The sequence below is a fragment of the Miniopterus natalensis genome, chromosome 2, assembly GCF_054644295.1.
Source record: "Miniopterus natalensis isolate mMinNat1 chromosome 2, mMinNat1.hap1, whole genome shotgun sequence".
Classification (NCBI taxonomy): domain Eukaryota; kingdom Metazoa; phylum Chordata; class Mammalia; order Chiroptera; family Miniopteridae; genus Miniopterus; species Miniopterus natalensis.
Window position 1 is genome coordinate 166,626,699 of NC_142082.1, and position 10,916 is coordinate 166,637,614.

Sequence of the window (10,916 nt, forward strand, 5' to 3'; positions counted from 1 at the left end):
TACGTGTGTGTGTGTGTGTGTGTGTGTGTGTGAACTGAAGGGCTTGAGGGGGGTAATCGGGGATTGTCACCGAACTTAAAACTGGGCAGGCATCCCAATTACCCACAAAATTCAAATGAAAGGAGACACCAAGGTGAGCAGATGATATAAACAAGTCTCAGACATCGAAAGAGAAGAATCAGACCCTAAAGGAGAAAGAGACCACAGGGTAGGGGCAAACATGGACCGTTTAGAATATGAAATTTCCTCTGCTTGGTAGAAAAGAGCAATGACAGTGAGAATAATGGTAAGTGATCAAATAATAGATGAATTGAGGAATAAGTGTTGGGTGAAAGATAAGGAGAGAGAAAGGGTTTGAGTCCTATGGGGGGCCGGGAAAGCTCCTGGGAAGACGAGGGGTGGGGGTGGGGATAGACATCCTTCCCTGGAGCCGAAACGCTGGTGTGTCCCTGAGCATTACCATCTCTGCTCTCCCCACCATACCTGTTAGATATGCTGCTCTTGGGACCCAAGGTGCTGCTGTTTCTCACTGCCCTCATCATTCCCTCGGGTGAGTCCCTACCTTTATTCTTTTCTCCCTAAAATGCTGGCTCCTCAGCTATACATGCGTCTGGAGGTGGGTGTTAGAGAGTGGAATAGAAGAAGGTTGAAGGGGACTTGGGAGAGAGATGCTTGCTCTTGAGTTCTAGAATTATTATGAAAGAGAAGAAAGGAATAGATTTTGTGTTTAAAAAAAAAAAAAAAAAAAGGCAGAGGTATGGAAAGAGATGACCTTAACTTAGGGAAAGGTATCCTGAGAGTTACGAAACTAAGGTGAAATACACACAAATGCATGTTAACCAAAAGAGGGCCACACACATAAATACACAAGTAAACAAATACCAAGGGAAAAATGAAGCTGATACACAAATGCATACACAAACACGTAGAGAACACCTAATAAGAAACCTGACCAAATTTAAATCCTGTAGAAAAACACTGCCAAACACTAGCACCAGCATACACACAAGTATATTCACATGCACACCAAAAATATGTGTCAGATCTATACACAAAAGAAAAATTATCTTCACAAATTTCACCGAAGCTACCTAGAAGATTAGTCATAGAAAATAAACCTTGGATCTCAAAGAATAAAAATAAAAAATCCTACTCATTCTGCCAGATACAGATTGTGAGAAAATAATCTTTTTGCCTTGTTCAGTAGTGTAGCTGGTGGGATGGCTGTGGGGATAGGACAGGACACATTAGAAGGGCTGCTGGCTCTCTCTGTGGAACAGGACCCCATTCCGCCCGGCTGGGAATGAGGGCAAGAGTCAGGGCATAACACAGTAGGGGTTTGTTCTCAGGGATTTGTTGTCTTGCTTGAGTGTTTCCATATTTGTGTGAAGCATTAATGATCTGAGTAATTTTGTATTGAGCCATATAAAAATAAAGATAAAGTATCACCATTTTCCCATCATTTTCTGGTTCCTTTTATAAAAGCTTTTTGAGGTATAGAGCTAAGGTCACTCACCTGCCTTTTCTCTTTCTTTTGGTACAGGCTGGACACCTCTAAGGGTCAGTGGTCAAGAAGGTAGGTGAACCTTGGGATTGGGACTCTGCTCAGGTTCTTTTCAGTGTAACATGAATGAATGGTTGCAGTTAATAAATCAGTAATACAACAGAGAGGTAATACAATAAAGGTGTGTTGCCAAGGTATGGGAAATAGGATCTAACTGACCAGTTTCCACAGTCCTATTATCCCATTCATAATCTACTGAAATATTCTCCCCAAGACCTCCTCTATACCCATCTCTAGCTTCCACTCTCCTCTGCACATCTCTTATCTCGCTCAGAAAATGCCCACTAATCCTAACAGAAAGCTTTTTCCTATCCATGTAACAGTGGAGAAACTAAAATGCAAAGACAGGATGAAAAGTCATCTCAGTACTACAGCAAAATTGTGGCATAGCTGAACAGAACCCAAAAGTTTTGGCTTCCAAAAGACCACTTCCTTCAGCTTAATGAAGGAAACTCAAATCAGCATCTCCACTCTGCCTCCAGGCTTTCAAAATAGTTATAATTTATCTCTTACTATTCCCACCCTTGTGAGCACAGCAGTATGTAATTCATTAACAGGCCTTAAAATCAAATTAGTGGGTCACAACTGGTATATATTTTTTTTAAGTATCTTTATTGATATCAGAGAGAAGAAAGGGGAGGGAGAGAGAGACAGAAACATCAATGATGACTGAGTCATTGATCGAGCCCGCAACCCGGGCATGTGCCCTGACAGGGAATCGAACCCCAATCGCCTGGATCCTAGGTCGACGCTCAACCGCTGAGCCACGCCCGGCCGGGCACAACTGGTATTTTTAAAGAATTAGGATAGGCTAAAATACAAATAGGGTACATGAAACCCATTGCAAGAGTCAAGTATTATCTTTAAACTTGTTTCAGTTTTATGTGTGCACTGGGGCATGATATAATTTCTTATACCCTGTGAGTTCTGGAACAGAAAATAAAAATATAGAAATAAAAACTTTTCTTCTTTGTTGCGAGTAAATAGGTCTGAATCCCTAAATTTCTGAACCTAGATCAATCTGATTTCAGTGCCAGCAAAACTAAATATCTGAATTCATTTTTGTGGACTGGTTAAGGTCCAGTCCTTTTTTATGACTTTGTGATGCTTTTCTTTCAGAAATATTATAAGATGAAAGTGTCTCCTTAAGATTTCTTTTCAGAGAATGTAAATTCTAGATAAGTATTTACATGGTGGTAGCTCATGGAAAAGGTGGATAAACTGAAGTATATAGAAAAAGTAGGTAAACTGAGGAATATACAGAAAAGCAGTACTCTGCCCTGAAATCCTGAGACAGCTGGGATACACTCACAACCCCTTTGCTCTCCTCTGTTTCTCTCCTGTTTCTGTGAGTGGCTGGACTGGAATGTAGCTAGAGAGCAAGGGGAACAGGGCCAGATTGGACTACACCCCAGAGGCTCCACTCCCCTCTTAGTCTCCAGAGTGATTCAGGTCAGTGTGTTTTTTTAATATCTTGTGGAATTGAAAGAGACCTGGATCCTTTTATCAAAAGTTGTCCTGAAAAAAGAAAGTTTATATTGAGCATTAAAGATAAAAATGCTCTTTTGTCAGATCTGATGATTTTTCTGTCTGGAATTTATTTTTTTTTAAATAATGGGGTAAGCAGTAAGCAGGGGAAATTCCTTAATAATGTTTTATTTGTGTTTTGCCTCTACCACAATGATCTCTGATGTGCTTTATTAAAATGCTATTCCCACCAAATTTAAATCTGATATTTAGACTCTGAAGTTAAAAAAAGTCAAACCAAACTATGTGAATTTGCTGACCCCTAGTGGGTAAAATAGATTATGACTTATAAGCTTTCTACAATGAAGGGATGATTCTAGATGGGATATTTGCTATTTAGATGTTAACACTGCTTTGTTATTTTGCTTTTTAAAGTCAAAACAAGTTGTTTTAGGGAGTGTGATTATTTATGATTTTAGATAGTTTTCTTAGTCTATCCCAATAGATTCCACCTTAAGACCCGGGCCATTTTTATTCCTTCTCACCCTGCCTTTACTTTCCACTGACCAACCGCAAGGCACTGTCTGCTAACAGGCATTCACCCTTCCCTCCCTTCACCTCACCTCTCACTGAGCATCACAAAATCACCAACATCACCTTTTCTGAACACTCCTGTATATAAGCATATCAGCAGACTAATACCCAATTACAACAAAATTATAAATACCAAAATCAGTGTTTTTGGTGAAGATAATTTTCATTTTGAGTAAACATGGGAAAAAGGTAATAACTCCGTTATACTTATTAACAAGCTCTATGAATGTGGGTAAACTATTCTCCCGGTGCTCAGTTTTATCATCTGTAAAAACAGGGATTTAAACAGTGTCTGGCACATCGTTAATTCAGATTAGCTAAATGTTTTATCATCTGTTAGGACAATAATGTAATATAAGTTATCCCTGCAGTCTAATGCTTAATCAAAGTGTAATTGAAAAAGAGGAGTCTGTGGAGGATTATCTGATGGGAATGTAGTTTAATTTATTCATTCCTCTAGATAATACAGACAAAGGAAAAAGGGTATTCTAGGCCAATGATAGTGTGGGTATGTTCATGGAAGCAGGAAAGGGTGACATTTGTTTGGGTTAGAGGGGAAAGGACTTAGTCTGGGAAGCAAACAAAAAAACAATTGCGGCCTCGCTGGGTGTGGCTCAGCAGTTGAGCACCGACCTAGGATCCAGGAGATCACAAGTTCGATTCCCCGTCAGGGCACATGCCTGGGTTGCGGGCTCGATCCCCAGTCGGGGGTGTGCAGGAGGCAGCCAATCAATGACTCTCATCATTGATGTTTCTATCTCTCTCTCCCTCTCCCTTCCTCTCTCTGAAATCAATAAAGATTTTTTTTTTTTTTTTTAAATTGTGGGATACTTATTCTGTGTTGGCCACCGCACTAGACAATTTTACTTACTGGGAATGCAAGGTGAGAAGGGTAAAGACAATGCTCAGAAAATGTTTTCTGATTGTTTTGTTTAGCTGGGGTGGCTGCAACGACTTCAGAGACATTCACAGAAGATCCTAGTAAGCTACTCTTTTTGTTTATTTCTTGCTTTCATACTGGAAATAGAAGGCTTGATGACGACGTCTGTAAAAAGGAAAATGAAGACTAGAAAAGAGGTTGGAGGGCGCTCTGGGCTCAGGCCACTGATGCTGGAAACATACCCAGTCTGTGCCTCTCCTCCGCTTCCTCCCGCAAGAGGGCCATATATTCGCCCCGCAGCCTGCGTTCTTTCAGTCCTCCTTGCCTCCTTTTAGATCACCATCCCTTATCCTGCTTCCCTTTGTACTTTTTCCTACTTGCATTTTTCATTCTCTGTTATCTTTGCAGATCTGGTAAATGAACCCTATACAGATGAAACAGGTAAGTTTTACTACAGTTGTTTAAAAGTGGCATGAATCTTATTAATAGTCACAATATTTATTCCAGCTCTTGAACAAATCCTGTATCTCTGCGAAAGGTATAGAGAGATCATGGGCATATTGTTCAGGGACAGTGGAATAAAAAGAAAAAGAGGTCCCTTAGTCCTCTAAAAAGAGGAAATGAAGTGGATTAATAGCTAAAATAAGGCGTGAATGAAAAAGGCTCCCAAAATTAGTATAATGTCAATAGGACAGATATCCTTCAAAAAATATTCACAATTACGTCAATGAACTCTCTTTCAATGGACATAATACACAAACCCAGCCATAGCCTTGACTGGGCCCTGATATCTCCACTCTCCCTTTTTTTAATTCTGCCTTCCGTCTTGACAATTCAAAGCCCTCCTCACACCTGCTGTTTTGTGCCTTTTCAGTTCTGGCTGATATCGAGCCTTCCACAGATGACCTGGGTGAGTTCAGATCTGGGCTTTCCCCAGAGCCCATTATGGAAGGCATTACAGCCGGTGAAGGATCCTAAATATACAGAGTTACAGTTTATATAGCACTTTCTTCCAACAGTTCAATTTAATGACCTTTTTGATCCCCTAACAAGCAGAATGGTGCTGTGTCTGATGCACAAAATACCAACACCTGATATTTTGAAGTTTCTAAGACTAGATGAGTAAAGCAAATATGTAAACAAATAAATGTATGGGGAGATAAAAAGAAATCTTCTAAAAGTAATGGTCAAACTGAATCTTGAAAGAAGAACTGGAGCAAGCCAGGCAATTATGGAGGGGATGTGAATTTCAACCGAAGAGAATAGCTGTTCAAACATGTGAAAGCAAAATATAACTTGGCATATTGGGGAAGCTGCATTTTTTGAATGGTTAGGGTTAAAACCACAAGGAATAAGTGGCAGGACATGAGAAAAAGAGAGAAAACTATATTATTCTAAACAAATATTTACTAAAAACCTGCTACTTAGGTGCCAGGGATATAAAGGTGAACAAAACTAATTTTCTTCTACTAGATATTTTTTGTCTAATAGATGAGATAGACAAGTGAACAGATTAAAAAAAAAAAAAAAAGAGTTCTTGACTATATTCAGTGTTGGGGGTTAGGAAAGGCTTTTCTGGAGAGCACATTGCCTAAGCTGCTTCTTGAAAGACAGTAGAAGTGAACAGAAGGGGGAAGAGCTTTTAGGTAAAGCAACTAATGTGGGCAAAGGCTTAGGACGGAAATAAAAACCAGAGTATAGTTTATGCAGAGAAAGGTTCAAATTAGATTTGTGAATTGGAAAACCAACAAGGATGAGGTTGCAGTAGTTCCAATAAAAGATGGTGGCTTGAACTAAGGCAAAGGTAGTGAAAATTGAATGTGAACCGTAAGGGGGAGGAGATGACGATGTTCAGCTTCCCATCAGGTAGATGGTGGCTATTGGGTGGCTGGCACTGCCATTCACTGAAGAACAATTTGAATTGGTGAGGGGAGAATGATTAAGTCAGTCTGAGATGTTGGATATGATGGATCTTTGAAAAATCCATGAACTCTTTCATAGGTTTATAGGTCTGCAGCTTAGAAAAGAGATCTGGGCTAGAAGTATAAATTTGAGAATCCTCAGCATATAAACTTGCAACTGAAACCATGGGATAGATGAGATCACCTAACATACTTCCTATAGTTTCCTATTGGCAACTCTTCCAATCACACTTTACTGGTACCTCCCATAGTCTGTTCCCTCAAGATTCATCTTGCTCCTTGATTTGGTCTCCATTCCACACACTAGGCCCATATTTAACCAGCCCCTAGGTTAGGCGTGGCTGTGGCTATGGCTATGAAACCTTGCAATTCTTTATTGAATAAATTTTATCAAAGAAAACATAATGGTGTATCTGATTTACAGAGAAGAAAATTTCTTTTTATGTGTATATATATATATATATATATATATATATATATATATATATATATATGTATATATCTTTATTGATTTCAGAGAGAGGAAGGGAAAGGGAGAGAGAGAGAGAGAGACATCAATGAATCATTGATCAGCTGCCTCCTGCATGTCCCCACTGAGGATCAAGCCCCCAACCCAGGCATGTGCCCTGACCAGGAATCGGACCTCAGTCTCCTAGATCATAGGTTGATGCTCAACCACTGAGCCACACCAGCCAGGCAGAAAATTTCTTTTTTGAAGAAGAGCTTCTACAGCACAAAAATGTTTTCTTTCTTTTTTTTAGCTCTAGGATGAAGCTCTTCTGAGCATATGGCTCTTTGCCTGTGCCCCTTCTAAATCTGTTTATTGTCAGCAACACAAAGATACTCTCAATACAATAACATTTTCAACTCCCTAGGAGAGAAAGGCAAAATCATATTTCCCATCCTAACTTCTAAACCTCTTCAATTGTATGAATCAAAACAAACCATTATTTTTTTTGTTTTTTTCTTAGAAGTTGCTAAAAAGTTAATTCATTTGTTTTCTATCTATATGGCTGCCCCACATGGGTCTCAAGGTAGGTAACATGATAGCTACAGAGGTAGCAACTTCTAGAACTAATAATAACTGAATAATATTTCTGCCTTCCAGCCTCACCCAATGATAAAAATGCCAGCACAGGTATGATTGTCTTTTGCATGTCTCTTTCCTAAGCCTTTTTCCTCCCGGAGGATCAGCTTGCTCTTTGGAGGGTGCATCTTCTAGTTTACTTCCAATTCTTTCTCAAAGAATATTTTCACTATCCTTTGTTCTTCCTCTCCGAGCCCCACCCCTGCCTTTTTATATGAGTTCCTATCCTAAAAGTCACGGTCAAATGAATGGACCACTGTCGCATGATCCCAAGACAATCCATTGGACTTTATTAGGTTAGGGGGTTGGGAACTGACTGCAAGGATTCAATGTTATTATAAACATTATGGCTAAAATTGCTTTCTTTAATGTGCTGATAATTCTGATGTGCAGCTAGGGTTAAAAATTACTGGAATAGAAAAGGAGTTACCTGTCTTAGAACTCCCTTCTTCAGAATGGGATTATCAGCATTTGTTTGATATTTCACCTGGATAACCCTAGGAGGACTTTTTCCTAGAAGAGCCCTCAGAGATTGATATTTTAGCCACGTCTACTTCCAGGTAGGGGAAGTCTCTAAATTTCATTTTAGTAAATTTCCTATTACTGTGCTTTGGTGAGCAGGAAGGAGGTGCCTCGACATACAATGATCTTCTGTAGAGAGTCTTTTGTATGCTTTTCCCACTTTATCTCTCTTCCTGTGTCCCTTTAATCCTTTGTTAATCTCTCTCGTGTTTGTTATGCCTCTCCCTATTTTTTTGTGTTGGGCTTCTTCAGAGTGCCGGGATGAGAAATTTGCTTGCACAAGACTCTACTCTGTGCATCGGCCAGTCAAGCAATGCGTTCATCAGTTATGCTTTACCAGGTAAGGGATCCCAGAATACCCAGAGAGCATCTTCCGCGATAGTGTTTTCCTGTCAGCAACAAACTAAGGAGTCCCCACTAAGGAATTTTAGTCTTTGGAGGGGCAGAAGATTTTAGCATAATCCTCCTAGGTATTCCTGAAGGCACCAGATAGAACCTAGAGTCTGGATTGAGGTATACAGAGAACAGACTGAGTAAAACATCCAGATGCTTAGAGGGCAAATAAAGGTGAGGGCTGGAAGAAAGATAGTCACAACAGAAACACAGGTACTTTGAATTTAATACCTCACAGAAAAAGGCTGAAGTGAAAGATCCAAGTCTGAAGGTAGAAAATAGTGGGGAGGAGCCTGGCCAGTGTGGCTCAGCGGTTGAACATCCACCAATGATCCAGGAGATCTTGGTTCAATTCTGATCAGGGCACATGCCCAAGTTGCAGGCTCAATCCCCAGGAGGGCACTTGCAGGAAGCAGCCAATCAATGACTCTCTCTCATCATTGATGTTTCTATCTCTCTCTTCTTCCCTCTCTCTGAAATCAATAAAAATCTATTTTTAAAAAAAGAAAATAGTGGGGAGGAGTTAATATTAAGCTTGATTCTAGGTGGAGTAGGAAAAGTGTCATTAAGAAGAGTAATTAATATGATTTTCTGAAATATTTAAGGAAATTCAGATAAGGAAGCGTGGGGAATACAGGAGTTGAAGAGGCATCGTAGGCCTAGGCTGCTTCTCCCTCTCAATGCCTTTTTCTGTCTCCTTCCTTAACCATGACCCTGGTCTCTGGCAGTTTACGACGCATGTACATCATCAACAATGAGATCTGCTCCCGTCTTGTCTGTAAAGAACATGAAGCTATGAAAGGTAAGATGATGTCTGTGTTTTTAGTGGGGGAAGGGACAGTTATGAGAGAGGTAAATAAGAACAGTGCTAATGGATCCAAGGGCTGGCTTTGGAGGAGGGCTTTAGGTCACCCCTTTAACTTCTACCAGTCCCAGCGTTACCCCAAATAAGTAATCGAAGTAAAGCAGCATGCTTAATACATAAACATAGCCCTACAAAAAGTCCCCCCAGATCTCTTTCCAGTTAGACTGCAACTCCCAATCTCTGCTGAATATAGGGAGAGCTCTTTCTGAAGCTCCGGCTGCTCTGAAGATCATTCACTGGGGTTCTAGGTAAAAAGGCCAAGTCAGCCATTACATATAATAGATGCTACTAGTCTGCAGCCATGTTTGTAACTCAAAAAGCCCCCCACAAAAAACACATTAATTTGAAGACAGTAGTGTTTGGATAAGGCCTATAATTGTATTAGAAAGACTGGACATTTAGAAACTGGCTACATTATAAACCGTCCACCACTTCCAAGCACCCTTTACATCGCTCATTGTGAAATTTCCGAGGTAGGGGAAGGTAGCAAGACTTCACAAAAACAATTAAAAGAGTCGAAAGTGAGTGACCGTGTATGATGAGAAAAAAGATACTCCCCACTTTCCCCAGGGCCAGCCCCCAAAGGCGGCTGCGGTTGGCCAGGGCACCACAGACCAGCCGCTTCTGACTCAGCAGCCCGCCTTGGGCCCAGCTCCTGAGTAAGAGCTGTACTTAATTTCGCAGAAGGAAACTTATCGCTTTTCCCCATTGGCTCTGTGCAAGCCACCTGCAAGGGAAGCACCTTGAGGTTGAGGTTGAGTATTTGGGACTCCAGGCACTTTCAAGTGTCCCCGGGGACTTGGTCAAGTTAGCTGTTTGCACATCATAAACACTTTAGGTATATACTGAGGGACTGAATCACCTCAGTTTTTGGTAATTCAGTAAGCTCATGATTAGAAAAAGTGGGAGCCAGGTGTAGAAAGGAAACTTAACACTTACCACCTGTGCTAGGTACTTTGCTTGCATTATTTTATTTTGAATACAATTCAACTGTTGAGGCAGCTATTTGAATGCTTATTTTATAGCAAAGGATAGCGAAGTCCAGAAACGTTAAGAAACTTTCTAGTAAGTTTCTAGCGGTAAACGGTAAGTGGCAGAGCTGGGATTCTCACTAGGACCTTTTTCTCCCGGGCCTTTTCCCTGCACCACACTGCAGTCTCCCCTTTCCCTTAGAACGCCGGCCCCCCACCATGCTCTGCTTCTCTCCTAGACGAGCTCTGCCGGCAGATGGTTGGCCTGCCCCCCCGACGGCTCCGGCGCTCCAACTACTTCCGACTTCCTCCCTGTGAAAACGTGAACTTGCAGAGACCAAGTGGCCTGTGATCGTCAAGGAAAGGAGAAAAGGGGAAATGTGTGGGAGGGATGAAGAGAATGCTCCAGGAAGAGGGAACCCCTTGTCTAACCATCGTCAGCTAACCCGTGCACATTAGTATTTCTTAGACCAAACCCTTTTTGCGATGTTAAGCTTTTGCCCCTACTCCCTGATGTTTCACCCAGACCGAAACATTTATCTCATTTTTGGTACTTACAATACAAAGTTTATATTATTGCATGGTTTTACTGCTTCCCAATATCATAGACATAGTAGATAAATGATGACCAGGTGGCTTATATACAAACAT

General features: G+C 40.8%; 1 protein-coding gene across 4 annotated transcripts; it reads left to right on the top strand.

Annotated features, from left to right (window-relative positions):
* The first annotated feature begins 492 nt into the window (after positions 1–492).
* On the top strand, positions 493–10,617 carry MFAP5 (microfibril associated protein 5). 4 transcript variants are annotated; one of them, XM_016221760.2, is made up of 10 exons: positions 493–550; positions 1,544–1,580; positions 3,054–3,076; positions 4,586–4,606; positions 4,914–4,946; positions 5,380–5,415; positions 7,536–7,565; positions 8,289–8,376; positions 9,158–9,231; positions 10,505–10,617. In XM_016221760.2, exons 1-10 carry the CDS (start codon positions 493–495, stop codon positions 10,615–10,617), a joined length of 513 nt encoding a protein of 170 aa, XP_016077246.2. The 4 variants fall into 4 exon arrangements, with proteins under 4 accessions (XP_016077246.2, XP_087670083.1, XP_087670084.1 ...); XM_087813957.1 differs by lacking the exon at positions 3,054–3,076 and having other exon boundaries at positions 1,544–1,576; positions 4,562–4,606; XM_087813958.1 differs by lacking the exons at positions 3,054–3,076; positions 7,536–7,565 and having other exon boundaries at positions 1,544–1,576; positions 4,562–4,606.
* The last annotated feature ends 299 nt before the right edge of the window (positions 10,618–10,916 follow it).

What these genes read in the sequence shown, in the direction of transcription:
- MFAP5 (XM_016221760.2), top strand. Translation starts at nt 493, where the DNA reads ATGCTGCTCTTGGGACCCAAGGTGCTGCTGTTTCTCACTGCCCTCATC. An exon ending in GACATTCACAGAAGATCCTA is followed by an intron (nt 4,607 to 4,913) that starts GTAAGCTACTCT and finishes TTATCTTTGCAG; the next exon opens with ATCTGGTAAATGAACCCTAT. An exon ending in GCCTTCCACAGATGACCTGG is followed by an intron (nt 5,416 to 7,535) that starts GTGAGTTCAGAT and finishes TCTGCCTTCCAG; the next exon opens with CCTCACCCAATGATAAAAAT.